At 32.8% G+C, this 17,639-nt stretch overlaps 2 protein-coding genes across 4 annotated transcripts in view; one reads left to right on the top strand and one right to left on the bottom strand.

Moving 5' to 3' along the window:
- Positions 1–17,639, bottom strand: part of LOC129946458 (tyrosine-protein kinase Src64B) — a 286,349-nt gene that overhangs the window by 103,584 nt on the left and 165,126 nt on the right. The gene's annotated exons all lie outside the window — the stretch shown is intronic.
- LOC129946460 (uncharacterized) lies at positions 2,724–3,725 on the top strand. The gene is made up of 2 exons (XM_056056644.1): positions 2,724–3,494; positions 3,561–3,725. The coding sequence occupies exons 1-2, from the start codon at positions 3,309–3,311 to the stop codon at positions 3,690–3,692; spliced, it is 318 nt and encodes a 105-aa protein (XP_055912619.1). The 5' UTR covers positions 2,724–3,308; the 3' UTR covers positions 3,693–3,725.

Below are 17,639 nucleotides of genomic sequence, written 5' to 3'. Positions count from 1 at the left end.
TGCAAATAATGTTAAAGTCATTGCTACAATGGTCAAGTTAAGAAGCGAACTACTCAACCTGAACTTCGTACCGCCCAGACCTACTGGAGTGTACTATTTGCAATTTAGAAGAAAGAGTGAGTGTCATCCCTTTTGTCGGAAAGTGCCCAACTTTAAGGGAAGCTAGAAGAAATATTCTTGGAAGTGACTTTTTATCAGAGAAAGAAGTTCTTACTATGGTGAATGAGATGGATGTCTCTAAGTTGTACAACTTGCAAAATTGAGTTATGATATAGATCCAGAATTATGAATGAAGACCTGACGCTTTAAATTTGGTCTTCATTTGTTTTTTATCTGTTTTTAAATTGGCCTTTTTAAGATGTTTTTTTTTTCTTTTAATTTTTTTGTTAATTTCAGTTATTTAAACTGACAGTCTGCAAAAGTCATGCTGTTATGATTTTTGTGATAAAGTTTTTTTTTTTTTTTATAATTCATTTTTTATTAATTCATTCTTAAACCTATCTTAAAGCTAGACAAAAATTCATAAAACTAGCCTAATTATCCATAACTTACAACTAACTTAATGGTCCCATACGGACACTCTAAGTTAAACTATAACACTTAAAACTAATGCCTTTCGGCCCTAAGATCTATTTTACTTCATTTAAATTTAATTTATTTTGTATTTATTAGAAAAGTTGAAAAAAAAACTAATATCAATATCATTTTTTATTTTTACTTACGAACCACTTAAAATTAGGTCCTAAAATAAAACTTAAAACTAACTTAAACTACCTATTGTACCTATAAACTACTTAAAACTAGAACAACCACAGCAGCAAATCTAACTATCTAACATTTTTGTTTTTCATATTTCGTTGTCTTTTTTTTATTTTTTTTTTTTATTTTTATTTATTTTTTGTAATGTTTTTTAATGTTTTTTTTTTTTTATTTCTTGTTTTTTGTTTTTTTTTTATTTTTTTTTTTTTTTCGTGCCACCATGCCTATTCTACTTAAAACTAAACCCTAAAACTATAAAACAAGTATGTAAGCCGGCCAAGGCTTAAAACCCCATCCCGACTACCCAATATCAAGTGCCGTTTGAAGCCACCAAAACTGGTTCTCCTGCTTCAGCCTATCAGTTCGGTCCCGTTCGGACACAGCCCTACTGAACCGAAGGAGCTCTGCTCCGCCTTGTGCCATGACGTCCCGACTGTACGGGAGTCGCATATCCACGGTTCTTCGTCTGACGTGGTAGATTAACGGAACTGCCAATCTATCCTGTATCAGACCGCATTTGTCTAAAAAGAGGAATACCTCTGGTGGAATGAAGCCGCTCAAGCGTGCACTCTCAAAATACTCGTCGTTCGGATAAAACGCCCGAAAATTAAATTGTTGGTCGAAGACATAGCTCTTGAAATGTGACCTCGAATGAGTTTTATCACGAAATTGTCAATTCTGTTGATTCGAGCCCCGTTGTATAGGACCTCGTTGGAATAGTAATGCACATAAGAAGATTCGGCTGTTCGATATAAGCCGGTACAGCGTCGTAAACACTGCCGCTCGAACACCCGAAACTTCTCCATCTGGGAAGGGGCAACGTTGAACCACACAGGACAACCATAAATGATCATTGGCCGTATGAGGGCCATGTAGCAAATTACCTTCACTCTGGGGTCAAGCCGACTGCTAAAAAACAGCCGTTTCGTCAGAGCAAAGGCTCCTCTGGCCCTGGTCAGAGCAGCATTTATATGTCTGTCGAAATATAAATACTGATCTAACCAGATACCGAGGTACTTCACTACACTTTTGCTCGCTAATGGCTGCCCATGAAGATCAACGATGATTATCTTGCGCCAATTCTTGCAGGTATCCCTCGTGGCCCTAGCCAACGAAGTCCGAAACAGAATTGTCTTCGACTTCTGGACATTTATTTTCAGTTTCCAGTCGTCGCAATATCGCTGAATCTTGTCGAAATCACGCTGCAAGAGAATTTTAATAACCTCAACCTTTCGGGCCGAGTAGTATAAATATCGGACTTGAGGAATAAAATGCTCCTCCCTAGTGTAAAAAATGTGCTCCGAGCATCAAAATTGCTCCTAAAGGAGGACAGCTATGACACTGGCTCGTTGGTGTAGTATCATGGGCAGTATGCATTGAGTGTCATGTGTGTGCTTGTGTGTGGAAAAAAAAGGTGGATGAAATTTGTGGGGATTGAAAATGTGATAGGAAATTTCGAATTGATAATGAATGAAAATGTAAGGAAAATGTAAGGGAAAAAAAAAAAAAGTGTTGGTAGAAAACTATTGTTGGGACTGTAAGAATATACTTTTTGGGCATGGGAATAGGGATGGGAAAATTTCATGCATGTTAATTACAACAACTATACAGTAGTATAAATATCGGACTTGAGGAATAGAGCATTTGGGTAAAATGTATTTTGTTGTTGTAAATTGTGAATTTTGGTGTGAATTTAGTTTTCGTGACTGTGAATTGCGGTTAGTGATGTACCTACAAAATTTTTTTATGTTTTTAGCTTGAATATTGACGTGGAGGATGCGGTGTATGTACACTGTACAGTAGGATGCTAGAAAAAAGGGATTCTTGTATGGTTTGTAGGTAGATTTCATTAGAGTATGGGTATATGAGTTTTGTATGGTAATGAGATCATATTACATCAGTGGGAGTTCATTGACTTTAAGATGCATTGGTTGTTTGAAGGTTGATAGTAATTTATGAAAAACAATTTAAGAAATAATAGAAAGGAAACAAATATTTTATGTCGTTTATAATAATTGTGATTTATTAATCCATGAATTGTTAGTCGGTGGGAAGCCGAGCCATTTAACATATACATTGTCTCCATTACTTTTAAGTACTTTTTCCACGAGATAAATATGAGGGTATTTAGTCTTTTGTAATTCTTTTTCGTAAAAACATCCACTAATAGGTTGACCATTAAAATCTTCAAGGAGATATGTTGGCGGGTTGGTTAGGTTTACTTTTCTTATCATAAAAATTTCCGTTGTCCAATTTGGTGTGTAGCCTTTCTCGAAAACGTGTTTGAACTTGCTTATTCTAACATTGTCGCCAACTCTATATTTACCCTGTGGAGCGATTTTAATTCTATTATAAGCTGTAGATAAGATTTTTTTAGAGTTTTCCTGATTCACATCGATTGGGCGCATTTTTATAGTTCTATGCATAGAGTGATTGTATTCTTTCAACAAATCATTAATAATGCACGTCCATTTGTAATTACCATTAAGACTGAATTCCTTCCACATTTTTTTCAGAAATTTCTGTATAAATAACTGTTTCAGTTTAGGATGTATCTCATACCGTCGACGATGAATCTCAGAGAAGAACTTTTACAAGTTGAAGAGGAAGTTTTGTTCAAGCCTTGTAAAAAGGTTATTGAATTAAAACAAAATGAAAAATATCGTATTGGTAAACTGAAACGTTGTGTTACGAAATTTGGAGAACGAATTGTTGCTGATTTGGGCGAATTTCAGGTAATTTTCCATTTTTATTTCTTAAAACGTTTAAAAACGTAAATACTAAAGACTTTTTTCTTTCAGACTTTCTTCCCAATGCGATACAACAAATTGTCAGACGCTGCAATAACCGAAATCAATCGAGGTTCATTCAACTTTACCTATTTATGTCCGTTAGGACGAACTGCTAGTATTAAAATTGAAGAAGAACTGTAAATTATTAAATAAACCTTACATGTTCTGAGCATACATATTTTGTTTTTAATTGCCTCTTTTCATTTCATTTGCGTAAAAGTGTTTACTTTATGAGGGGGAGAGTTTGACAGGTTTCAACATGTTTACCTCTGGTTAATCAGCGAAAATAAATTAAACTGAATTCATACAAAATCAATAGTATTTAAATATACTTTTAAGGTTTTTATATTGGGCATGTAACAAGTTATTAAGGCGAGAAAAGCATATTACAGTTTCAAAATCTGTTTGCTAGCTAGAAAACCATAAAATACAAACTTAATAGCATTTTTTCTTAAAAAATCATAGATACTAAATTTATTGGGTCAAAGGATGGTCAGTAAATTTAAAAAGAATAAATTATAAACTATCTTCACGTATACCATCATCATGTAAACTTACTTTTTAAGTTATGAGGCCACTAGAAAATCAGAAATATAAATATTTTACCAAAAGTAATATGTGTCAATTTTTAAAGCATGATGAACATCAGAAAATCCTAGATGAATAAATTATGATGTATACTTATCTACAGTACATAGTCAGAGATTCATTAGAAAATAATAAAATACTAAATTTATGAGGTGTAGATTACTTACTAAAGGGAGTCTGATTATCTACTAACTCGGTTTTGATATTCAAGATGTTTGAGCTATATACAAAACTAGCTGATATATTCAAAATATTCTTATTCTTAAAGAATACCTCACCCCGGTACGACCCAAAAATCAATTCAATCATGAAGTCGTTTTTATGTGAAGTTTGCGGAAAATCGTTTTCCAAAAATTTTAATTTGAAAAGACATATGAAAATTCATACGTCTTTAAGGGAATCGGTTAACGGTGAAAATAAAAACTTTTGCTATGTGTGTGAAAAAAGTGTTAAAAAGGGGCAGTGGATTGATCATGCTAAAACCAATACTCATTCGGAATTGGTTAAGCAATTATTTGAGAAAATGGATGGCTCGAAAGAAGCTGCCCCTGCAAAAAGATTATGTGTGGTGTGTGATAAAAATGTGATCCCATGTCAATGGAATAACCATTTGAAGAGCAAGGCACATTTAAAAATGCAACAAGAACTTTTATTTGAAGACAGTTCTTTGGATCATGAAATCTTCCAAAACGGTGATTGCTCGACTCAAGCTGGACCAGCGAAAACGCGTTGCGAAATCTGCGAAAAAGATGTTATATTTTGTCAGTGGGATAATCACTTAAAAAGTATTGAACACATCAGTTTGATAGAGGCCATGTTTTCGAACGCAGAAGAAACTCAGAAGTCTGCAATAAAATATTGTGATGTGTGTGAGCTGAACATCAATGCAAGAGATTGGACAAACCATGTACGGCGAAATGTCCATAAGCGACTTGTTGCAGAACTCCTTTCTGATGACTTCCTGGTGCTGAAAAGTTGTTTCAATGGGAGAGTAGAAACTCTCATTTATAAAAACAAGAGTGAAGAAAACCTAAGTCCCCCTGAGTTTCTCAATGAAGCAGAGTCAGCAATTCTAGGAAAATTGAAAGATCACCTGGAAAAGTTGCAAAGTGTTAAGTTCAACTTAGAATTGTTTGCTGAGTATATTAAATTTACGTCGGAGGATGAAATGGAGCTAAGTCTTAAAAGTTTCAACACAAAAATGGAAATTGCACTTGAAGGCAGTGATATAATTTCTTCATATAGGAATATGATAGATGAAATTGACACGAAAATGCAAGAATTTCAAGAAAAAGACAGTGGATGGGCCTTGCTGCGGATATGTCACGTGGAAATAAACATAAATCAATACACACCAATCAAAGGTTCAAGACATATACCGTTGCCTAGTTTTCTTTCTAGAAAAAGAGCCTGTATAAACGTTCACAACACTGATGAGTATTGTTTCAAATGGGCCATCATCTCAGCACTTTTTAGCAAAGGAAAGAACAATACCCATAAACCTGAAACATACAAGATACGAGATATCAGTTCACGAACGATTTATAAAAATAACATCAGAATTGATTTCGCTGATCTGCAATTTCCTTTAAGACTTAGCGATATTTCTAAGTTTGAAACATTAAACCCTACTTTAAGCATCAATGTGTTTGGATTTGACGATGAGAAGAAGATAGTAGTAGGACCCTATTACATTACACCACAGGAGAAGAGAAATCACATCAATCTAATTCTCTTGCAAAACGAGGGAATTTCGCACTTTGTCTGGATTAAAAGCATATCAAGGTAAGCTTTATTGCAATTATAGATCTGATTATTACCTATTATTAAAACATATACATTTTTCTAATTTCTTTAAAATTTTTTATTTTTAGACTTGTTTCAACGCAGGCGAAAAACTACAGAGGAAAATCTTGGTTTTGCAACACGTGCTTGCTAAGATTTATATCTGAAGAAAAACTGATGACGCACAAGGACAACTGCTGTAAAATGGTGACAAAAATGCCCAACGACGATAAAAAGACTGTATCGTTTGAACATTTTGAGCGGAAGATGGACGTGCCTTTCACAATATATGCAGATTTCGAATGCATCCTCGAGGAAGTAGGATCCCCAGGTAATGCTAGTAGTAGTAGTAGTATTAGTAGTAGTTTAAATATTCAAAAACATATCCCATGCGCAGGTGCTTACTTTATAAAATCTTGTGATAGTTCTCTCAATAGATTTAAAATGTTTAAAGGCAGCAATTGTGTAAAAGATTTTGTTAGTTCTCTGATAAAAGATTGCTATGAATTACATAAAAGAAATTCTAAACCCATGCTACTTTTATCAGAAATTGATTTAGAATATCAAAGAAATTGTCCATTATGTCATATCTGCAACAAAGAGTTAGGAACAGATCGAGTTGCAGATCATTGTCATTATACAGGCAAATATAATGGCCCAGCGCATAATAAATGTAATTTGATTTACCAAAAACCTAAATTTTTCCCAATATTGTTCCATAATTTCACCGGGTATGATTCGCATTTACTTATCAAAGAACTTGCTTCATACAACGGAAATATTTCTTGCATTCCTCTTAATAAGGAGCGCTATATTTCTGTTTCAAAGACATTACATACGTTTGATAACAGAACTATAGAACTGAGATTTTTGGATTCTCTACGTTTTATGCCTTCTAGCATTGATTCCCTTACAAAAGACTTAACACCAAGTGATTTTAAATTAATAAGATCTAATTTTCCAATTGAAGAAGAGTTTAAGCTTCTGACAAGGAAAGGTGTATTTCCCTATGATCATGTAAAAACATGGGAGAGTTTAGAGGAAAAAACCCTTCCTCCTCAAGAGTGTTTTAAAAATAAATTGACTGGTGAAGCTTGCTCCGATAGCGAATACAATCATGCTAAAAAAGTATGGACAGTTTTTAAATGTCAGACTCTTTCAGATTATATGGAGTTATATTTAAAAACTGACGTTCTTCTACTAGCTGACATATTTGAAAATTTTAAAATTATTTGTAAAAGTATTTACGAACTTGATCCCTGTCATTATTACACAGCACCAGGGTTATCTTGGGATGCAATGCTTAGAAAAACCCATATAAAGCTGGATCTTATTCAAGACATTGAAATATATAATTTCATAAAGAAGGGTATTAGAGGAGGCATCTCTCAATGTTCACATCGCCACTCAGTTGCCAACAATAAATATATGCAAAACTATGATGAAACAAAAGATTCACAGTATTTGATGTATGTTGATGCCAACAATTTATATGGGTGGGCAATGTCTTGTCCTCTACCTTATTCATCTATTAAATGGGTTAATAATATTCAAAACATTGATTTAATGAATATTTCAGATGACTCGGAAGTCGGGTATATATATGAAGTAGACTTAGAATACCCAGATTCCTTGCATGAATGTCATAATGATTTACCATTTTGTGTGCAAAACAAAAAAGTAAATCAATCAAAGTTTTCGAAATTAATAGCAGATTTAACTCCAAAACAAAATTATGTTATACATTATAAAAATCTACAACAATGTATTAAAAATGGGTTAAAACTCATTCGTATACATAGAGTTTTACAGTTTAAACAATCTAGGTGGCTTCAAAAATATATTGATTTGAATAATCAACATCGCACCTTAGCTACGAGCGATTTTGAGAAAAATTTCTTTAAGTTAATGAACAATAGTGTTTTTGGGAAAACTATGGAAAACGTAGATAAAAGAAAAGATGTTAAGATTGTAACCTCTTGGGGGAGTCACAAAAAACGTCTAGGAGCTAGAGCTTTAATAGCAAAACCGAATTTCCATAGTTTAACTAAATTCACTGATGAAATGACGGCAATTCAAATGAAAAGAGTTAATACTTATTACGATAAGCCGTTGTACTTGGGATTTTGTGTGTTAGAGTTTTCTAAATGGAAAATGTATGACTTCCATTATAGCTATATGCAACCCAAATATGGTAATTGTTTAAAATTAAACTATATGGATACAGATTCATTTATATATACAATAAAAACTCACGATTTTTATAATGATATTCAACATGATATTGATTCATATTTCGATACTTCTGCATACTCAGTTGATAATCCCTATAATATTCCAATAAAAAATAAAAAAGTCTTGGGTATGATGAAAGATGAAAATTCTGGGAAGATAATGAAGGAATTTATTGGGTTAAGATCGAAAATGTATTCTTATTCTGTTGAAGAAACGGAAGTAAAAAAAGCTAAAGGCGTCAAGAAAATAGCATTGAATGATATAAATTTAGCCAGCTATAAGGATTGTTTGTATAACAAACGAATTTTTCATGGTGAAATGTTTGTTTTTCGATCTTTTGCTCACCAAATCTATACACAACAGCTAAATAAGATTGTTTTAAGTCATCTTGATGATAAGAGATATATAAGGGAAGATGGAGTAAGCACCTACGCATGGGGTCATTATCAAATGAATACACATTAAAAACAAAAAAGAAATATTGTTAATTTTAAGTAAATTATTTTTATTTATTAACCTATTTATATAAGAAAAAACAAAACAAAAAAATGTTAAGCTTAAGGAATTTTTAAAATAAAGAACATTAAAAAAAAAAAAAAAAAAAATTGTTGCTTTTTATTTCACATTACATTTTTAGGAAAACTTTAGATTCTGGCTGCATACAAAATTATTAATTAAAAATACATTTTGCAGGGCACAGCATTTGCTATGTGATAAGCATCTTGTCTCACTTGGAAAAAGTCTTTTCAGTTCTTTGAAGTTGGGGCAGTTTATATTTTCAACATTTATTACTTCAACGTTTTCATTTAGTAATCGCTTTATCCATTGTAATTTTTCATCGCCTTTTACATAAACAATGTGATTTATAATATTATCTCGAAGAAATTCTTCCACTTTATTATATTTGGTGAATCCGCCATTCCAGTGCAAACCATGATGGTTTTGATATAGCCATTTTGCTTGTCTTTTTAATGTTGTTGGTAAATGCTTAAAGTCAAACGGAGGTGTTATAATGAAGTGCTGATGGCTACAGCCACGCAGAATAGCTATTTCCTTAACTATCAACTTGTCATTGGGACCTCTAAAACCTTGAATGTCAATGATGAATGCCATTGCTAGGGTTCGTGTGTTCTTGATTATAAGCTATATTGAACTATATCTTTAAATATTTCGAGATACTAATTGACTCAGAGGATTGTAATTTATTATTCGATCATGCAGCATAAGGCAATACGCTGATGTATTTGGAGGTAGTTCTTTAGCTGTTTTAATTTCCAAACGAATATCAACTGGTCCAGTTTTCACTATTTCATTCTGATGTCTACAATCAATCACAAAAATCGGTGCTTGTGATTTAAAGAGAGTTCTTGTTAGCAATGGCTCTGCAACTGAACAATTATAATAATTTTTTCTAAACTCACTGTACATCTGATAAATAATACTAAAGTTGTTGTTTTTAAATGATATATTTTGGTCTTCGTATGGATAAACGTCAGAATTTAAATATGCCTTTACGTTGGTAACGTTACAATGATCAAAATAGGTAGGATTCTCTTTCAGTTGATTTCTCTTGTTAGTTTGTAACGCAACAATAATGTATCTAGGCTTTTCAACTTGTGAAGTGGTCTTAACATTCCAAATATGATGGTCACTTGTAGGTAGGACAGGATATTCATATAAATCCCAATTACGAAATGCAATTTTCATAGTGTCATTATCATTTATAGACTTGAATAGGTTCAATTTCAAAGAATCAGTAAGGTGAACATGCGGAACTTTCCATTGAACTTTGAGTAATGTTATCTTCGCTTGTTCATCTGCATCAGCTATTAGTGAATTTTCATCAGTACGAGAACGGGTTAGAATTAAGTCATGTCGAGCATTAGGAATTATTTTTTTGAAATCCTCTGCAAAACCCAAAAGTTTGTTTAGCGGCAAACAAAAATTAAAATATGGTCCATCTAAGTTTAATGAAGAATTTGGACACCAACCTCCATTATACAACATAACACTTTCATTTTGATTCAAAGAAATATAATTTTTTATAGAAGTTGTGATTCCAACATTACGATTACTATCTATTTCAATACCATTCAGTTCATATCGGATCTCATCAAAGAGAAATGCTATACAATTGTTTACAAGTTGTGTCTTTTTGACTTCCGATCCATCATTTTTCGATACAGTCCCCTCAACATAAATGTAACTTTCCGAAGGTAATATATTGAGATTTTGATGTTGCACACAGATGTGGATGATGTCATTTTTACCGAAGTTGTTTAAATACGGGGAATAGGAATGATATTCGTATTTTGAAATACTATCATCAAATGTTGGTTCTTGAAAAATATTCAGCATATCTTACTTTGTTAAATTGAATTTATTATTTTCTTTTCTTCAATGTGAATCCTAATGATAATAAAAACAATTGGTTTGCTTCTGTTAGCGTTTGTACTGTTGCTTTAGGAGTTGATGAAGCATTGATTATAGAGCCCGGTGAACCCTGTCTTTTATAGGAATTATTAGCATCAGATATAGTATTATAAATTATCATTTTTGGTGATTGAGGTGTAATCGTATCGTTATTAATTCACCTCGAAAGTTAATAAGGTTTCCGTCTTGATCTAACAAATTTATTGTTATTGAACTTATCTTCTTCACGTTCACTGGTAAATAAATAACATTTTTAGGAACCTCAATTATTTTATACCCTGGACTGACTTTGATTGAAAATTGATGAAGTATATGCGCAGATTGGTTATTTATAAATGTTCCGTCAATTAAGTTACACTCAACTCTCACCGTATTTACACGATTGATATCAACGTAAAGATCTGACTCATGCATTTGTTTTGCAACCAGTTTTCTGTTACTGAACCCCAGTAGTGAACCAATGGAATTAGGATGTGAAAAATCTATGTCTTCACTGCAGTATATTTCACATTTTAAAGTGTTGTTATTTGCTCTGATCTTTACGCTTGCCGTATTATTTTTTTTTAAAAGCCCTTCTTGAATAAAATTATTTATATCTTCAATTTCGTAAGAGCCAATAGGAAGTTTAATTACATCATTACCTAAATGAAATAAATTATTCATTACATCAACGTTAGGTATGGAGTTGTATGTTTGGAAATCCACTAATCCACAAACATAATTCGAGTCTAATACTATTGGTGGAAAGTACTCTGTTGTGAGAGTAGACTTGTTCCCGCTCAGTGTAAGTGTTATCGACATTATCAGTGGAAAAGAAATGAAACGAATTTTATAATGTATAGCTTATTTATTCTGATCAACAAGAAACTTCAAACATAAATGTCCACAATTAAATGTATTAAAACGCTGTAAACATTTATGATTGTAATAAATATTATTTCCATGCAAGTATCTTACTATTTCCTGGGGAGGTCTTAAATTACCAAAGCTATCAAAATATTGTACATTATTTTTATTTTTGTTATATGCTACCCAATGGGTACCGATCCCACTATTATCATCTAAATTTACGACTCCACTCTCTCTTTTAAATGGTTTGTTTGGCAATTCATCCCTCATAAAAACGCCTCGGAAATTTGGGATATAGTTTTTGCCAAAATGCGATATATCTATGTTAGTGAGAGGGCGGTTGGGTAGCATTTTTAATAGTTTTTTGATTCTTGCGGACTTAAAAATAACCCCAAACCAGTTTTATATGGCTTCAGATAAAGGCCCTTTCCTTGTTTAAGTTTTATTGTTTCCATAGCTTTATTGTGACGTCTATTTTCTTCCAATTGTTGTCTTCCGATCTTTGAATCGTTTATAGCTTTCGCCATTCCTGCAACACCACCGGTAAGAGAACCTACAGCTGATAACCCTGCTAAGATAGGTAGCAATGGTAAAAGTCCTCCAACTTTGGGAATTGGTATTACTCTAGGAAGTGTTATACTCCTACGTTTTTTCTTTATTATTTGTCTGGCTGCATGTAAAGCCGTTGTTGCTAATTTATTTGAGTCTTCAGTGTTCAGATTTTTTATTGCCGCTCTGGCTTCTTTTACCGCATTTTTGAATAGATTTGTTTTCTTAATCCTAGGGCACTGACGGACTTTCTTTGTTTTTGTTTTTGATGATATACCCATTCCAAGAGTAGATTTAGCCTTCATCATGCTCGTAACTAAAAGACTATTTATTTTTTCTGGTAGTGTTGAATCCTTAGCTCTAAACCTCTGCCAGGATTTCTCACCCAAAATTTTATCGGCTGTATGTCTATAATTCAAATTATTGCTTTTACTGTATGCAATATCGTGTTCTCGACAAGCTTCATCCAATTGGTTGATTCCACGGTCTCCTCTAGCAAGACGCTCTTTAAGTTTAGTTCCAGGTCCACAAAAATTATAAGATGGTAGATGTAACTCAAAAGGAAGTTTGTTTATTATTGAATTAACCAATCCGTTTCCCTGAACTGAATTATTCAAACTAACAGAGTGGGTCTTAAAATCAATCATTATATAACTGTTTTCTTAGACGCATGGAGCGATTATGAAATAATGTTTATAAAACACGGGGATTTATGTGTAAAAGCCTCATTCTACAAAATGAAGTTTGTAAGACAGCAAGAAGCTATTTCTGTACAAAACTTTGATGGAAATGTAAAACAAAAAAAGAAGCATGGAACATTATTTCCAAATAGTATTCGAGGAATAATTGTAGGCCCATCTAATTGTGGGAAAACAAACGTTATGTTAAGCATTCTTTTAGATGTCAATGGTTTAAAGTTTGAAAATATATACCTTTATTCAAAATCATTGCATCAACCAAAATATGCATATCTAAAAAAGGTTATAAAATCAATAAAAGAAATGCATTATTATGAATTTTCAAATAATTGTGAAGTTATGCTGCCTTCTAAGGCTAAACCCAATTCAGTTTTCATATTTGACGATGTAGCTTGCGAAAAACAAAATACCATAAGAGACTACTTTTGTATGGGTCGACATAGCGGTGTAGATAGCTTCTACTTATGCCAATCATATACACACATTCCAAAACATTTGATTCGAGATAACGCTAACTATATAATTCTTTTCAAGCAAGATGATCTTAATTTGAAACATATTTTTAATGATCATATTAATTCAGATATGACGTTCAAACAATTTAAAGAGTTGTGTTCAGAATGCTGGAAAGAATTGTATGGGTTTTTAGTTATTGATAAAGATAGTTGCGTTAAAAATGGACGGTATAAAAAATCTTTTAAAGAAACAGTTATTTTATAAATTGATACAGTCGTGAAACTGCTTTTCATATTAATACACCTATCTTAATATTACCTGTATTATACTGCCTTGTATTGAACAGCCCCTGTATTGAACAGCCCTGTATTGAACAGCCCTGTATTGAACAGCCCTGTATTGAATAGCCCTGTATTGAACCGACCTGTATTGAACCGTCCTGTATTGAACCGTCCTGTATTGGACTATCCATTCTTCAGATCCTATTAGAAGTAATCTAACACTCTAAATAGCTATGGATACGAATATGAATACGCTTAAAAATCTTATAAATACACAGAAAGCTTTAAAGAAAAAGTATATGCTCCTCAAGACTGGAAAATTGATTAAAGATACTGAAATTGAAAACACGTTCAAAACAATTGTTGAACCCTTACAGAAAATCGCGAAAAATGTGAAAAATAATGAAAACATAAATGATGAATTTAAAGAAATAAAACCACCTACTGTAAAACGTCGTCTTCAATTTAAAAGTCCTATAGAAGAAGAAGATGAAAAAATTTCTCTAGAGAGAGATTTAAATTTATCATTAACGAATTCAATGTTAGCCGATGACGACTCTTCATTTAAAACACCTTCAAATAGCTTCAATGAAAGTACTCCGATTAATGAAGCCATACTTTCAAATTCAGATCATGATAAAATCTATGGTCCATACTTTGACGTTGAATCAAATTCAAACAAGTTAGGGAGATCAAATTTTCGAATTAATGATGAAAACAATATTGTAATTGATAAAGAAATTTTCCGTGGAACTGATGGTCTTCTCGAACTTGTTCTACATAAAAATCCACGAAAGAGTATTTATACTAGTGAAGATTTAAAGCAGTATCAGACAATACTACAAAAAACATGTGCACACATGAAAAATCATGATATGAATTCACAGGTTAAAGGTAATAGAGGACAAAAGTATAAGAAAATCATTAAACCTTTGGTCCAGGGTATGACACAAAATACACAAAAGAAAATTGGAAAAGCATACACAATTAATGCACCTGCAATGATCTACTCAACCAACCCTATTGATTTTGTGTATTGGGATGATCCAAATGAGCTTGTGGATAGGTTGAGACTTTTAATTGCTTCTGAAAAATCAGGGCATAACAACCATAAAAATGAAATAAATTCAATTGTGGAAGAGTTGCGTGAGCAAAATTTAATTTATTAGCAAAATGAGTGTTGACAAGTTCGGAAGAAGCACTAATAAATTTCAAAGAGTAATTGTTGGTCCTGCAGGACCTCCTGGTAATGGTTTTAAGCGAACTGAGAATGGTGACTTTGATATTGAAGGAAAACGTCTTCGCAACATAAAAAGTCCTACAACGCCCGATGAAGCAGTAAACAAAGCATACATAGATGATAAATTAGAAAATAAAGAAAAAATCTTAAGAGATTACATTGACATACAAAATTTGAATACAATTCGCTTGTTGGATGATCTTCGAAAGTATTTTCTTCTTCATATAGGAAAACTGAAAGAGAATCAAGAAGGTGAACCAAATATTTTCATATAAGAAATCATAGCTAACCGATCTTGGATTCAGTTTATTTGTAAATCAAAACGATAGCACATCATGTCGAATATAAACATATCTTTAATTTTAAATGAAATTATGAGTTTTTTAAGGGCTTATAAATATGATTTACTTGAAGAACATCATGATGAGATTATAAGTAATATTTCATATTTTAGTAACTATAAAAACGTTAGTAAAGTTAATTCTAAACATGGATGTCATTTTACAAACTGTTCGTGGTCTTCAAATACATGTAAAGAGGGACCAGATACGTGTGGATGTTTTATGATTGAGCATCGTTTGATAAGATTAAAAAAACTAATGTTACTATATAAAAGATTAAAATAAATGTTATTATAAAACCATACATAAATGTTTTTTTCTTGCATTCTTTAAAAAAATGAGTAAACGACAAGTTGTTGAAGAGCTTCACAGGTCAGCAAGAAAGAATTTCAATCGACGTAGGGTTGTTATCAAAGGATTTGATGACCTGTGGCAAGCTGATTTGGTTGAAATGATATCTTACCACAAGGAAAATAATGGCTATAAATACCTAATGACGGTCATTGACACATTCTCGAAATATGCATGGGCAGTTGCTTTAAAAAATAAGACCGCTTTATCTGTTGCAGAAGCGATGAAATCAATTTTCATCAGATCATCACGACAGCCTAAGAACCTTCAAACTGATGATGGAAAAGAATTTTTTAATAAGATGTTTCACGATTTAATGAAATTATACAACATAAATCATTACTCTACATACAGCTCCCTTAAGGCATCAATTGTTGAACGTTTTAATCGCACACTTAAGGAGAAAATGTGGAAGGAATTCAGTCTTAATGGTAATTACAAATGGACGTGCATTATTAATGATTTGTTGAAAGAATACAATCACTCTATGCATAGAACTATAAAAATGCGCCCAATCGATGTGAATCAGGAAAACTCTAAAAAAATCTTATCTACAGCTTATAATAGAATTAAAATCGCTCCACAGGGTAAATATAGAGTTGGCGACAATGTTAGAATAAGCAAGTTCAAACACGTTTTCGAGAAAGGCTACACACCAAATTGGACAACGGAAATTTTTATGATAAGAAAAGTAAACCTAACCAACCCGCCAACATATCTCCTTGAAGATTTTAATGGTCAACCTATTAGTGGATGTTTTTACGAAAAAGAATTACAAAAGACTAAATACCCTCATATTTATCTCGTGGAAAAAGTACTTAAAAGTAATGGAGACAATGTATATGTTAAATGGCTCGGCTTCCCACCGACTAACAATTCATGGATTAATAAATCACAATTATTATAAACGACATAAAATATTTGTTTCCTTTCTATTATTTCTTAAATTGTTTTTCATAAATTACTATCAACCTTCAAACAACCAATGCATCTTAAAGTCAATGAACTCCCACTGATGTAATATGATCTCATTACCATACAAAACTCATATACCCATACTCTAATGAAATCTACCTACAAACCATACAAGAATCCCTTTTTTCTAGCATCCTACTGTACAGTGTACATACACCGCATCCTCCACGTCAATATTCAAGCTAAAAACATAAAAAAATTTTGTAGGTACATCACTAACCGCAATTCACAGTCACGAAAACTAAATTCACACCAAAATTCACAATTTACAACAACAAAATACATTTTACCCAAATGCTCTATTCCTCAAGTCCGATATTTATACTACTGTATAGTTGTTGTAATTAACATGCATGAAATTTTCCCATCCCTATTCCCATGCCCAAAAAGTATATTCTTACAGTCCCAACAATAGTTTTCTACCAACACTTTTTTTTTTTTTTCCCTTACATTTTCCTTACATTTTCATTCATTATCAATTCGAAATTTCCTATCACATTTTCAATCCCCACAAATTTCATCCACCTTTTTTTTCCACACACAAGCACACACATGACACTCAATGCATACTGCCCATGATACTACACCAACGAGCCAGTGTCATAGCTGTCCTCCTTTAGGAGCAATTTTGATGCTCGGAGCACATTTTTTACACTAGGGAGGAGCATTTTATTCCTCAAGTCCGATATTTATACTACTGGGCCGTTCTGTACGCAATTAGATCGTCGGCGTACGCAATTGCCTTTGTAAGACTACCTATCAGATCACTGGTGTAAATGCTGAAGAGAATCGGCGAATTCACCGCTCCCTGTTGAAGACCATTTTTAATTGAGAATGTTGTGGTAGAAGTTACGTTGCCACTTTTGAGAACAAACTTTCTACCGTTAAGCATATCATAAAGTATATACAACAATAGCTTGCTTATGCCAAGCCTGCTTAGTTTTAGGTAAAGACTGTAAGAATGCGTTGGAACGTATTCCTCCAACTCCACGCGTTCGTTCGGAATCTGCATTACAGCAGCCAGTAGTACTCGACTGTCTGTAAGCAGTTTCGCGGGTGATTACCCACTTTGTCTGAAACTGTCAGTCTGGTGTCGTACAGCAAAAGGTCCAGAAAGGAGCCGCTTCTTGGATACGATGGCCTTTCAGTAGCCAGCAGGTCGACGCCATATTCAACGCTGTAAAGATTCATCAAATTAAAAAGATGATTACCTCTGGGATTACTATGTTGATTTCCCCAATCTTCATGTTTTGCGTTCAAGTCACCGGCCAAGATGAAATAGTTTTCTTCCAAGCTCAGTTTAAGTT

This window comes from Eupeodes corollae, chromosome 2, assembly GCF_945859685.1.
Source record: "Eupeodes corollae chromosome 2, idEupCoro1.1, whole genome shotgun sequence".
NCBI classification, from domain to species: domain Eukaryota; kingdom Metazoa; phylum Arthropoda; class Insecta; order Diptera; family Syrphidae; genus Eupeodes; species Eupeodes corollae.
The sequence above is the reverse complement of the archived record's forward strand: the minus strand, read 5'-3'. Positions and strand labels throughout refer to the sequence as shown.